The sequence below is a fragment of the Caloenas nicobarica genome, chromosome 7 (assembly GCF_036013445.1).
Source record: "Caloenas nicobarica isolate bCalNic1 chromosome 7, bCalNic1.hap1, whole genome shotgun sequence".
In the NCBI taxonomy this organism is placed as follows: Eukaryota; Metazoa; Chordata; class Aves; order Columbiformes; family Columbidae; genus Caloenas; species Caloenas nicobarica.
The window spans coordinates 23,623,424-23,637,855 of NC_088251.1; the positions used below are offsets into that span (position 1 = coordinate 23,623,424).

General features: G+C 43.0%; 1 protein-coding gene across 1 annotated transcript in view; it reads right to left on the minus strand.

Annotated features, from left to right (window-relative positions):
- Positions 1 to 14,432, minus strand: part of DUSP29 (dual specificity phosphatase 29) — a 28,166-nt gene extending 13,734 nt beyond the window's left edge. Inside the window, exons 1-2 of the mRNA XM_065639020.1 lie at positions 14,300 to 14,432; positions 5,660 to 5,870 (exon numbers count right to left, since the gene is read on the minus strand). Of these exons, the coding sequence (XP_065495092.1) occupies positions 5,660 to 5,832 (173 nt within the window). The 5' untranslated portion in view covers positions 5,833 to 5,870; positions 14,300 to 14,432. The remainder of the gene's footprint in view (positions 1 to 5,659; positions 5,871 to 14,299) is intronic.

Here is a 14,432-nt window from a genome sequence, read left to right on the forward strand (position 1 = left end):
AGAATGCTTTTGGTTTTCCTTGTAGTTTTTACTGTGACTGAGGTATCAGTATTTTAGAGGAAAGGAAGGGAATAAATCAAGCATAAATATCTGCAAATATCCAGTTGGTTGAAGTGGCTAATAGCATAGGATCATTCAGGGGTATATGAATCATATACCTTATTGGAGGATTTATAACTCTCTTTGTAATTCACTTTCAGCAAGGAATGACACAATTTTTTTTTTCTCCCTTGCAATTGGCTAACTACTAGATTCTAATAGTCAAGCTAACAAGATTCCTCATTTTCCCTCTGTTTCCTAGGGAATTGCAATTAATATTTCCATTTTTGTGATTATGGTTGAATTTTACATAGCCATTGTAAAGAAGAGTTTTCTACAAATGCCAGTGTGGGTGAAGCCATTAGCATTTGACTACTCTTGCAATTGTTTTCATTTTGTATATCTCCACAATCTGTGCCATTAGCACTTGATTTCCTTTTACATGGTGCAGCTGTGGTCTCCAGTGTCTGCCTTGAATGTGTGTCTATGCAGAGAAGGTGAAGTGTGGCACTGGGAGATAACAGTGAAGATTTCTGTAGAATTCAGTTTAGTAAGAGATGAACCGGGCAGATTGGTCCCATGTAAAAACTCATCAGCTCTTCAGAGCACATAAACATATGCTGAAAGTTAAGCATGCCCAGAAGTCCTTCACTGTACGGCAAAGCACATTAAGCAAAACCTCAGTGTTCTGCTGAGTCAGACCTTGCGTTTACTGTAGGACAGATGGACTCGTAAATATGTTTTTAAAGTTCTGAGGAAAGGGGAAGTACTTTGATATGGAAATGCCACCTAAAATGGTGAAAATCAGAGATAAAATCACTTTCACATAGGGATATGTTGATAATAACAGACTATCACCAAGAGGGAGAACTGACCCAAACAAAAATGTCATCCATTTTCAGATGGTTCCCGAAAGACTATTTACATCTCTTGGGTTGTGCAAGGGCAAGTAAAGGGCTTGTCCAAGACTTGAACTGTGCCTGCTGTCAGTTTTAGAGCTAAGATTTATAGGATTAAAAGCAAGTGCTGCAGCAAACTCTGCCTTCGACTGGAAGCAAAAATGTAAGTAGTTGTAATGTGAAAGAAAAACCTTCAAGTTGCTGTCTGCAGTGCACCAAATCCCTTCTCTCTTTTTTCAAAAATACTGTCATAACAAGCTTTAGTCCCAGCTGCTTTCATCAGGAAGATGCCCAAACCAATGGAGTTGCAAGAACGAGAGAAACAACTTGCTGGCACTGCAGCCTGTACCTCCACGTCAAGTATTAAGTATATTACAAGCAGCTAACAAAGGGAAGAGAAGGCAGATCATGATGAAAACCCAAATGCATCTAGAGGAAGGGATGTAATCCTCCGAAGTGTCTCGTGAGGCTGTGGGCAGAGAAGCTCCCACCACAGGTAAGTCAGCATCTTATAGCTGGGACGGGTCAGCCAGATGACTGGGATGCTTATATAAACTCTATGTAGAGCCACACCACTTAAGCTTCATGTGAATGTTAAGCAATGAAAACATGTTTCAGTATAGACTGTTAGAGCCACAGATTGATGTGACCCAGATTGACAAAACACAAGGAAATCTGAGGCAACATGTTACTAGAGGAAGAATCTTCCCTCTCAAACTTCTTCATTTTCTTAAGTGCTGAAGGAAATCTTGATGCAGGATGATAATTTACCAGATGGTCAGTGTCAGAAAGAAACTTTCTGAATATAGGCAATACTGACACTTTCTTAAGAAAACCTGGCAGCTCTCCCTCCTGAGGAGAGATGTTGAGAATTTCCAATAATACTGACCCAATTTCCTTTGGTGACTCCAGCACTGAGGCAATCTAGAGATAGTGTAGCATTGTATTCCTGTTTCCTTCTGAGGTGTTGCTCCATTTCTGTGGATACCTCCTGTTCAGTGTGAATTAGATGGATTTTTAAGTACCACTGAAAATACCGTACAGGATCTTCCTAATATGTGGTAGAAAAAGATTTAGTAGTCCATTTTCATCTAACCCAAAATGGTGGATGTTGTTTTTGTAAGTGGTGCAAGACAGAGAGGAAATGCCTCTGCTTTCTATACAGCAAAGGCATCGAACACATGTGATGTAGTCAGTCAGTTCTTAGTCCTCATACTAACAGAGTTGAAACTATATCCTCAAGAGTGTTGTTATAATCTAAATCTGCATACACTCCTATTTTTGTATGATTAATACTGGTGTAGTTCCTAGGAATTCATAATGTTAAACAGCACGAGGTAACTGTTTGCTACCCTGAGTCCCATCTGTTTTATTCTAGATCAGTGTAAATTGCCTTTCTACTTAGTTCCTTGGAAAAAGCCATACTGTATTGTTTTTCTGGAGAAAGGGAAGAGGATAGAATAAGTTAAGCATATATTTAAAGTTTAGTTATATATTTTAATGATGATATACTCCAACCTGTAGGTTAGAGTTACTTGTATGTCTTGTTGAACCTGACCTGTGTAAGTGTGCAAGACCATAAGCCCTGGGGCTCTACTGGGACAGGCACAGACCATAGTTTTCTTGGAAGTGCAAGCTCAGTTCAGCTGCATATCCAGAACATTATTTTTCATATTTAACCTGTAGGGAATTAGATTCCAGAAGACTTCTTTTCCTCTGGGAGTAGTTTGAGAACAACAGGAGGACCTGAAATTGTGATCAGGCTTAAATCCTAATGAGAGCTAGAGAATGGTTAGAGAAAAAAAATATCTTGGGAGGCCTTTGTCTTCGGCTAAAATGTTTTTTGAGATTCAGAAATGTGGAACCATAAACATAATCTCTGGTAATGAGGCAATCACTGAGGAGCTGCAAGAAGAAACTACAAGCTGCAAAATGGGCAGAAATTTTCCATGTGATTGTGGTGAACCAAGCAGGCTTGGGATTAACCGGTAAAACTGCCCATGCAACTAAACTGGTGAAAGATGAAAGAAAGGAGCAAGACAAAGCTGCTCCCTGTTGCTTTAGAAGGCTTCTGGATGTAAGAAGGATACATGCAAGCACTAATTCTGGTAGCGGATGAATCAAAATCTTGGCAAAGCATGTTTTATTCCTATCACTGGGCTGTCTCCTACAAGTTCCAGTGTCTGGTCTTTAAAAGTCTTTGGAACTTGCTGGAGGAAAATTTCAATTGGAGCTGAACACAGCATTTTATATTTTGAGGCTTTGATTATTCTGGGCCTGACAGGCTCATGGAGATTTCATTGCCTCTGGGCAACATCTGCAGCGAAGCCTTGTAACAAAAGAATTGAGTGGCCTCACAGGGCTCCTTGATAGCCTGTATTGCATTAGAAGGAAGATGTGGTTACGTAGTCAGGGTAATTAATTTGCATTCCCATAAGCACTCACAAGTCCTGTTAACCTTGTAAATGCAGGAGGCAGGAATGAAGCACAGATGTGAAGGTTCTGAAGATAAACTCTGCATGTGTGTGTTCACTTGATTTTGTTGATGAACTCCACTAAATTCTTTCAAGAACAACCTTAATATAGCATGGCCAAGGATGCAAATACACCCAACATCTGTTCAGGCCTCCATGGCAGCTCTTTGGTGACCAGCGCTACAGTAAGATCTTAAAATAAACAGTAAAAAAAGCCCTGCCACACTGAAGGGGGAAGCTGTTGGTCAGAAGTAAGATATGGAGCTGGCTAAGGAAAGATACCGAGGTCCCTGGACTGTGCCTGCTTCAAATCAAATTTTAGTTCTAGTAGTGAAAGCTGTATCTTGCTTGTGAACCAGCTCTCATCTCAGATTTTTGCTACTGGATGTCAATTTTGCCCTTATCTGGCAGACAACAGTCATTTTCATGCAGGGAACCCCATTTTCCAGTGAAGTATTACTTCCGTTCACCCTTTACCTCCTCCCACTTCTTTTTCCTTTTCCATTGGCTTTCTCATTCTTTTGTCCTGGTCATGTGGGGGACTTGTTTCCCCTTGAAGCACCATTGCTTTTTTCTCTCTTGACTTAAGACTTGTCCCCTGCAGAAATAAAAAACTGCCCGGCATCAGTGGGTGTAGCTCCAAGTGCCTTTCAAGACGCTTGTTTTCCCATTCCCCAGGTTAGTTTGGACACAGTGCAGGTGCATATTGTATTCGGAGTTGAACCTCCTGGCATTTACAAGGTGTAACAAGCCACTGCCACAGGAACAATTACATGAAGGAGTCGGTGGCTGACGTCCTGGGTTTAGAGACTGACTGTCCAAAGACCCGTTGTCTCGTTAGATCCGTTCGCTCAGAGGACAGAGCTGTAGCTTCATCATGGAGATAAGAGGGAAATATTTCTAATGGCTTCATTCAGAATAATTCTGCTGGTGATTTTGAACAAGCAAGTAGGAAATAAATGCCAGAAGAGGCTGGTTTTTAGCCTGAACCTTGAGCTAGAAATATCTAACAAGAGGGGTAGGGTAGGATGGGGAGCAGACAGCTCATCTCTGTTTGCCTTTGTTGCTGAGTCATTTGGCCAGGCTCTTCCCACAGTTCAAAATACTTTTTTTTTTTTTTCTCCTTTATCTTTAAAGTGGGAGCCCTGGCTTGGTTAAAGCCCAGAACTCTTGTGTGTCTTTCTGTTGCCTCTGGCGCCATAGAACTAGTTGGTCGATGATCTTAGAAGTCTTGTAACTTTAAAAGCTGTATATCTTTTCTCTTTTATAAGCTGGCAACAGATGAATTTTAGGACCTTTTAAAAAAGTTATTGAGAACTTTGGAGCCAGTGGGGTTCCTGCTTGTGCCTTACAGTGATGGTATAAAATAAAAGTCGTGTTAGCGCAGGGTGTAGAGGAAAATGGGAAGGGAACCAGTAATGCCTAAGGGGTAAGAAAAGCTCTCTTGCTCTGCTCAGGGTTTGGGGGATTTTCTGATGGCATGTCTCCCTGCTGCAGCAGTCATCTGCTTGTCAGAATAGGCTGTTTCTAGCTCAATCCTGTACTTAGCAGGGCTAAGTCTGTTTTGTGGGTTTGTGGGGTTTTTTTTCCAAATCACACTTGATCTGATCAGTGAGACACATCTCTGCAGCTTTGCCTTCCATGGGGTTCTGTTTGTTTTAATCTCTTGAGCAAATTGGAAATGCAGTACTCCATGTACACAAGCGCAGGCTTGGAAGTGCAGAAATACCACTGTGGGTTGAACTGTCTCTTCAGTCAATTTTCAAGAATTACATTTTAGTCTTAAACCAACATAAGCTGTGGTCCAACACATCTAGGCCGTGCCCTTCTGTCAACGTAACTGTGGCAGGACTTTCACTCAGAGATAAATGACAAATTATTCCCTGAAATGAGACATTTGAAAATAAATTGTGACTGGCTTCAGTCTCTGCAGCCTACGCTGGTGCCACAACTGCTCCTGTTACTCAGTCTTTACCAGCAGACCTTGCCACACAACAGACAACGCTGCACCTGTATCTGTAAGGGCCATGCCAGGCTCTCGTTGCTCTATCGAACCCTAGCACCTGTCAGTAGCTCATCAAATCACATCACCACCGCTAAATACTAACAAATGGGAAGGAGGAAGAAAGAGACACCTTACTCTGTTGGTGAGATGTACTTAGTACAGCTTAGTTATCTCCTATGTGGAAGAGGTGTACTATATACACTATATACACTGCCATGTAGAGAGGTACTATGTGCACTTACTCATCTCCTATGTAGAGGTTGGGCCAGACTTCATTTACATGAGTGTACTTTGGGCATCCTTTCCAGAAGAGTCTCTCCAATTCAAATGCACCTGGGGTACAGTAATCCTCATCAGGATCTACTTTGATTGCTGTGTACGCATTTTTCTTCACAGCAGATGATGATGATGACATCCTGTCCGTGGAGTAGTATGCTCAGGATGTGCCAGCAACTGGAATGGAACCAGACCAGAATGTTAACCCGTGGAAGAACAATGCGAGTGTGTTCTGCTCTGGTTGTGTGATGCTGGGAGCAGCACTGGCCAGCTGTGGTTGGGTGGGTCATGGTATGAGGTGGAGGTGCTTGCTCTGTGGCGTGCACAGACTCACACCTGGATTTCTGCCTCCCCTGAACTAGGCGAGGAGTACTTTGTTGGACAAGCTTACCAGCAATGGGAACAAAAGCCAAAGGTTTGTGATCGCTGAAATTTGGTCTCCACTGGGAACTTGTTTCCTGGGAAATCCACTGGTAAGAATTTGGTAGGTCTAGCAGCCTGATCCAAGGGATCTAGAGCAGCTAGGGGAACTGAGTGGGGCAAATGTAAGGTGTTCCTTTATCGTTAATTGTGAATCTCCTAAAGGCTTCTCCATGTGATTTTCAGCAATGCAGGGAGATTACATGTGTCCATTCAGGTGAATGGTGTGTGTACCAGCTCTACTCTTACAAGATCTTAATGCGGCACTGCACACTGAACCTCGTAGGCTTTTGCAGGAATGAGAGTTTGCTGTTTTGTAGCACCACTGACTGACAAAGTCTTTTTAGCCAGGCTGGGCTCAAGGACTTCCTTCTTTTTGGGTTCTTTTTTTTTTTTTTTTTTTTTTAAACCTAGATGCATACATGCCAAGTGGGTAGGAGGAAGCACTGATGAGCAATGGAGTAATGTTATCCTGCAGCTAAAAGCGGAGTATCATTAATGTTGCCAAAACCAACACTCTTTGCCTGGCTGTGCTGTCAGACCTGCATTGCTCAGAACTAGCTCAAACACACAGGACATAAAGGTTGCTATCTGCTAGTATTGAATCCTTCGGCGTCAGCTTTACACATCTCTTGAAGCTCCTGATTCTCTCCTGCTTGCTGTGATTCCCTCAGCTGCTGCCCTGGTTGGGGCTTTCCCCTCTATGGTTTGGCTCCCTCAGCTGTGGAGTCAACACTCACAGCCCAGTGAGGTGCTTTCCCTCCTTCCCCACTTTCTCAAGGCTGCTCCTTAGCTGAGATGTGGCACTGCGCTGCCCCGTGGTATCTCCACGCATACGCTGTCGGGTGGGTTTAGGTCAAGGGTTTTTCAGATTTTTAATTTTTTGGTTAGTCGAAGAGGATTTTGCAAGGAGAGAGCTAAGGTACAGTACATCCGTGTATTCTCAGTAAAGAAGAAGAAACGGGAGTGATTCACAAGTGCTAAAGGTGTACATGAGAGCTTTTCAGTCCAAATTAACCATGCTGGAAACTCTGAACACTATCAGACAAATTGACATGTCATAGATCCGGGCACAATATCGAAGGAGGACTGTTATGAGGGACACAGAAAGGAAACCAAAGGAGATGTTACAACACCCATGGATTTGCACATTTCTGAAGGCAAGGCATGTTTTCTTCTGCAAGTAGTCAACAAGAAGCTAAACTGCTCATGCAGCTCATCTTTGCCCTACAGCAAACCTCTAGGAACTAGAATTTGGGGCTGGCTTCATGTCTGACCTCCTATTTACCCTGTTGCCAGTTGTCACTTAAGCATCTTCCCCTCTCGTCCTCTCAGATAAGTTTCCCTATTTTCCATGTCGCCAGCCTGCTTCTGCAGACTTTCTTGCCTTCTCCATCTCCCTGTTGGGTCTGTCTTGCTTCTGCTGGACTCTCGGAAGTCTCAGGGCAGAGGATGCTCCTGTCTCTCGTCCCCTTGAAGGGAGATGTTAAACTTTGCAGTTCTGTAGGAGACTTGTAACAAGAGGTGGAGCTGGGCTTGATCTTATGAAGTGTGCGAGTACAGCCTGCCAAAAATCCACCTTTTCTTGCAGGCAACAAATCCTCTAGTGGCTCCCACTAATTTTTTGTTGGCTGCTGGTGACGTTTGTGTCCTTTTAATTACAAAAATCTGGCTAGTGCATTCATGCAGCTGTTGTAGAGCTCTCCTACAGGCAGGATGACCATTTTTCGTTGACATCTCCTGTACCCATGGGGTTTGTTTCCTCATTTTGGGCTCTTTCGTGCCTGTCATGTTCCTTTTCTCCACAAAACTTGAAAAAGCCAAATGATTCCTGTTTTCCTACTCCAAAGCTAGGCAAGATTGTGGAGCCGGTTTTTATTTGGCATGTGTAAACCTTTGTTCAAAAATTGGCTTGCTTTCACTGGCAAGGGGATCTCTCTTTCAGCCAAGCTTCCTAAAACATGATGATGATGTTTAGCTAAGTGGTTCTCTGTTGAGATTTGTAAAGGAATCTGAGAATTCCAGCTTCTAGCAAATCTACCTTGAGCTTGGTCTTTTGTGCCTCTGAGTAACAACAAGTCCCATCTGTGTGCCCCCAGTAGCCCTTCCCCAAGAGAGCCTTTTCCCTTCCTGTGCCAGAATTATTCCCTTACCATAATTCTACATGCAGACTCAACAGTGTAACTAATGTTAGGCTGTCACGGATACAAATCTAATACAGTCTGACTTTGGGAGTGAATAGGCTGTTATCTAGAACTTCATAAGAACTGCTATTTGTCTAGTAAGGAATTATCTTAACTGAGAGCCGGGTGCCTTGACGCTGAAGGACTGACTGTGCTTTTATTCACAGCTCCATAAAATGAGAGGGAAGGAAACAAAGGAAAGAAGAGAAGGCAATGTAATTGGTAATCACGCTCAGTGGCCACAGCGCATTGATTTGTTACACCAATAGTCCTGCTCGTAGACTGCAGACCTCAAAACAGGGCAATTACATCTGCAAGTGATCGTTTGTGGTACTGTAACACCATCTCAGTTTGAAGCTTGGTTAGTACTCTGAAAGTTAGACCTCTGCTGAGAAATAGTCATTTCTGTCTGTCCTGGGAAACCATATGCTCCCTGAACTTTCAAGTAAGCTATGTTCTTTTGTGCCTTGCCAACATTATGTGCTGTGGGGATTTTTAAATTGAATTAGAGCACAGGAAAGTATCAGTTGAAATTCCTCTAATAAAATATGTATTTCAGATTTGACTCTAGACTAAGTAAGAAGTAAAAGAGTCCAAGTAGGAGGAAGGGAAGGAGGAAAAAGGGTCTGATTTGCTACTTGAGCTCTGGATTTAATTGCCAGGAAGCATTTAGTTGGGGTAGAAGGATGGAAAGGCTTGTCTTTCCAGGAACCAAAGAGGTCTGATCTCATCTCGTGTCAACTGTTCTGTATACACCAAATGAAGCTGAGGAAAGACTGTTCCCTAGGCCTGCACTCTTAGATTAAAAATTGAAAAGTGGATTGAACTTTGGTTTTTTGGTGGTTCTTCTTAATGCTGGTGTAGATATAAGGATGACTGTCTGTATAAGGATGGCTGTCTAGCACAAGCCCAAGCAGGGAAAGCTCGGATTTCTTTTGCAGATCGCTCGGAAGGGGAGACAGTCCCTTGCAGGGTGTTCAGCCAGTGTGGTCAGACAGATCACGGAGTTACTCCTCCACAGGCTCATGGGAGCAGCCTCCCACCCCTTGTGGTGCTTTGTTTGGGCTAAAATACTTTGCCTTATAGACTAGTCAGCGCAGGCTGAATGATGTACCGGTGCAGCTTTCCTGTACCAGCTTGGCAGTCACTTCATGGCACCGCGCTGTGCTGGGACACGCAACGTTGGATGTGAAAGCTCTCTGGAGCAGGGGTGGTCCTTGCGCCCTTTGCAGAGGGGACTCTGCACCCCGCTTGCTCCTGGAAGTGCTGCGCTAGCACAGGACAGCCTTTCTGATTTCATGACAGAGGAATGAAGAGCAAAGTCAGAGGGAACTGGCACTGTCTCAGAGAGGTTCTTCTCAACGGGAAGGTTTGAGTCCAGCTTTGTGGTGTAGCGAGGAATGGAGCCCTGCACTGGGGCCAGCCGTTGCAGTGAGGCAGAGCCGTGTGCGGCTCATCCCGCTCTTCCCCCATGCCCAAGTCACAGCTCCTCTCTCTGGGGCGCTGTGCCGAGGCCAGGCTGCGTCAGCCGCTGACACCTTCCCCTTCCCGTTCCCTCCCTGTGGCCACCCTGCGGTGGCCGGTCAGCAGCCCAGTGCCGGGTCCCTCTCAGTGGGACTGGGGCGTGATGCTCCAGCCTGTGAGGTTTTGTCTGCCAAGCCTGACGTCCTGCAGGCTCCGCCGCTCAGTCCAGCGTGTGCACGTAACGCTGAGCTGCTGGTGCTCGCCAATTATGCTGTCACGGACTTAAGTGTGTTATCGGAACGAGGATGATAAAAATTCAGTCATCTGCATTTTTATGCCCTAATCTTTCTCTTCATAAATAAGACCAAAGTGCATGTTATCTAATGAATTTTATTTGTTAATCACTTGGATGGCTGGAATACTTCTCTCCCTTGGGTTATATGTATATAAATGAAAATATTGTTAGTGATTTCACAAAATGGTAATTCAGAATAATGGAGAGTTAATCCCCTTTTCATTAGTGAGCCACTTCAGGATGTACACTGTGGCAAATTACACTGCATTTTAAGTCATTCTCAAGTGCTGTGCACTAGAAAAAAACCACTAAACTATTTTTGCATTGATAGAAGTAATTGTGTGGCTAATTTGGATAAGCAGCATGCATTAGGCACAGCAAAGGAATCTCTTCTTTATGTTCACTATCCACTCTACAGCTGCCAAATGGAATTTCTTACAGATCTCTTTAGCTTTTTTATTTTATTTTTAACAAAACAGGGAGGGTGGAAAGAAAGTGCAAGAGGAAAAAAAGGAAAATCTGCCAATTTATCTGCTGTTTAATTCAGAGTGAGCAAAGTCTACTGGCTGGAGCAGTGATATGGCAGTAAAAATTTTCCTTTCTGCACCTTGTTCTGAGTCCTTTGAACCATTCAAATTAACTCAAAATTTCCAGGAAAGCCCTGGGAAGTCACAGAACATAGTGGCTCTTTTTCAAATTTGTTCAACTGGATGGATGTGCCTCCCCCACACCAAAAACTGTAGAAGGTGAGTTAATGCTTTTAGAAACATCGGTCATGAGCTCTACAGTTTGTAATGCCACAGATATGCGGGCAGGGGGGTTGGGAAACTGGGGTTCATATCTAGTGGTGAACGTCAGAGCTTTGGTGGTGGTGTGTGCATTTCTAATGCTGGTTTTCCAGATGTGGTGGAAGTTTCTGAGTACTTTGAGACCAAAAGCTAGAAGTCGTTATCTACATAACAAAATACTATGTTTCTTAAAGTTTTTGGCTCAATGTGCTGTGCAAGCCTTAGTGCTGTGTATAAAGACGCCAAACAATTTGGCAAGATTTATGCCTGGGAGTTAAGATCCAAGTCAGCTGTAGAGATTTTTTTTCCACCCCCCACACCCCCCCCCCCTCCTCCGCCCCCCCCAAAAAAAGCAGACATGCACAATAAAGGATTGCATTTGCCTTTGTCCTTTGCAAGGACCTATGTACCCTCTCCCCTTCTTTTCTTCACCCCCCCCAGACCGAGGGGGGCTCCTCCAGCACTGCTCTTATCCCAAGCATGTGTATTCTGGCTGCCAGGTTGTGGCTGTGTTTGTGTTCCTGAAGCTACAGATCCCAAATAAGGTCAAAGCCCAATGGTGTTGGTACAAACATGCAATGAGAAAGGCTAAACAAATAAAAGGTGGGAAGAAAAATGGAGGCAGAAGACAATTTTCCTTGCTCTTTTCCTTCAGAAGGAGCAACTGTAATCCTGTTAGCTGTTCTGTCCTGCCTGACATGGGGCACAACGCTTCCTCACCTTCGTGCCTGCCTCAGTCCATATTTATATAGCAGAATAGTTTAAATTCTTTACCACCCATGTTTCCTGCTCTTGGGAGTTCTCCCAGCCCATATGACATCAATCACCTGTGCTAGTGGGGCTTTCGATGCTGGCTTTATTAAACTGAATTTGGTGTGCGCAAGTGTACTGCCCTCAGTTTTGTACTCAGAGTTGTCTAAAAGCTACTTCTCCCTGAAGATACCAAGCAATTGCAAATTCTTCTGGTTTAGCTGGAATTTAAGGCTTTCAGCATCCAGCAGACACCTAAATATATAACCTATTTTAAATGTGAAGGCAGATTTTAATCTTATTCCTGTTTTGATGGTTTCAGATTTTGCTTTTTACCTCTTTTTCATGACAACTCTGAAAAAGGAGCGGAGCTGTGATATATTAAGGTTTGTTTGGTGTTGGTTGGTTGGTTGTGGGGTTTTTTTGTTGTTGTGTGGTTTTTTTGTGGTGGTGGTTGTTTTTTCAAGACGCCGAGGGAAGTAAGAAAATAACCAAAGCAGACTATCTGTCAGCCTGGGCCTTTCATGAGAAGCCTATGGAAGTAATGACATTGCTAGAAGACCTTGTGCCCATACCAGTGCATTAGGAGATGGACATGGTGTTCTTATAATTAGTCAGTGGTTTGACCCTCAGGTCCAGGGACTGAATTTACCTACTGTCATGAACACTAAATCTGAAAGAAGAACAATAAAGTGGGAAAACAAACAAACAAAAAACCAAAGAAACAAAACACAACGCTGTAATTATGATTAAGAAATCATTTTTGTGCATGAAGTTCTTGTTACTGAGAAATTATTCCCATTTGCTTTTCTAATGTTGTATGGAGAGCTGACTTATTTGAATGTTTTTATTTATTAGGTAGAATTTAACACCACTGAAATCAGAGGACATTTGTCTTCCAGGGGGTCCAAACCTTAAACCTTCTTGGCTTCCAGACAATTGCAAAACCAAAACTTTTATTTTTATTTACTTATTTCTTTCAGTTTAATAACTACCTTAGATAAGAGCTTTTTGGAGAAACAGCATCTGTAACAAGTGTGTTACAAGAGATGAAAGTACCTGGGAGAAGGTCAGGATGGAGAATACCAGTTCTCCTACACCTTCAAAAAAATGTACAAAAGGCTTGAAGCCAGTTCACTAACCTGTCTCCAGGTAAGCACTCTCAGTGCTGAAAAAGGCAAAAATTCCTCAGAAATAGCGAGAGGCGATCTATTGGGCGAGCTCCTGAATTCTTAAGAAACGTTTTGTTCTTCCATTTCCAGCCAGCATGCCAGGTACATACCTCCCTTCAGGGTGAAAAAGCTCTTCAGCTTTTTGAGTATGACTAAGCAGAGGGTTGTTTTATAAACTGGAAAGTGCTCCTTGCAGAAGCCAATGCACACGCTGTCTGGAGCGCAGTGTTTGCACTTGGGAGGAGGGTAAACAGTGCTTTGGTCTCTGAGCTTTTCATGACTCAAAGTACATGAGCTGAGAGCTGGTTAGCTGCAGTAACAAAAGCTCGCTTTGCTGGATGATTTAACTAAATGAAAGTGCTGCTCCCTGATACGCCAGCCCCATGACATTTTGCGGGGACACCAGACGCTGGCAGTGGCCACAAGGACTCTGTGCTTCCCCGTGTCACCTGGCACCCGCTGTGCCCCAGGGTGCTGCAGTGACCACTGCTGCAGAGCTTCCTTGGCTGGTCTTTTCCCTAACGCTGGACTAAGACGGTGCGTTTTGTACCAATACTTCTTGGGAGGGAGAGGAGGAGTGAGGAATAAGTACTTCAAAAAAGTGTTTCTCTAAAAGAGCCCTAAAAAGAATTAAGCAGTGCTGTACATCCAAAACTGGAAATCCCCAGGGTACCTGCAGCATACTTTAGCGAGGGAAAACACAATCCTGTGTTCCTTATTCCTGTCCTAATCTTCACCAAAAACTGTCATGTACTTCGGTCGCTTTATTTTACCCCTGCATTCTTATGCTTGAAGTATTCCGGAACTGTAAAATAGTTCATTCAATGCATTCATTTTTAGACAGTTTAAAACCAGAAGAATCATAGCCTCTGTGCAGTTATTTCCCAGACCCTCCTGCAGCGAATATTCAAAACTATCCAGCTATTTCAATGAATTTCTAAGCCGCTGATGACTTTTTAAAAACTTATTTTTGCCCTCATTCTTTGTTGTTGACTGAACTGGGTAATTTAAAACAGATTAAGCTGAGATTTCATGAAATATTGTGAGAGTGCCCAAAGAAACTTAAAACACAGTGTCATCTGAGAGAACTGTAATTCAATTGGAAAAGTTAGATTTGACTGGAGGGTGGAGCAATTATCAAAGAATAAGCAAAATATTCTGGGGTGGATGTCACAAAAGCTTGAAAAATTGCATTTTTATTCCTAACACTTCAAACTTAAATTGAAATTATCTTTAGGAAATGTGGTGCCCAAACTGCATTTATCTTATTTTATAAAGTCTTTTCTGTAACATGACCAATTTGTTTTTTATATACTTTCAAAACCTCTTTGACTCTGCAGTAGTTTTAAGCTTTTTTTTTTTTTCCCTCTGCAACAAGTTTATGTTAAAGTTTGAGTTTATGTTAACAAGTTTGTCAGTTACCTTAGAAAGTTTGCCAGCTCTCAGTCTTCTCCCTGGTTTACTGAACTAGGTTATAAAAGGAAGCAAAGGAGCACAAGAAATACAGCAGAGAATGTGTATTGCTTAGCCTTACCTGTAAGCTTAGGTGGGTGCTCTAGGTAGCTGGGTCCTGTGAAGTGCAGCAGAACGACAAAAGAAATCTTACCAACTTTGCAACTAGAGTCTATTTTTAGAGGAGGATTTGCTGACTCTGACCTTGAGTGCTA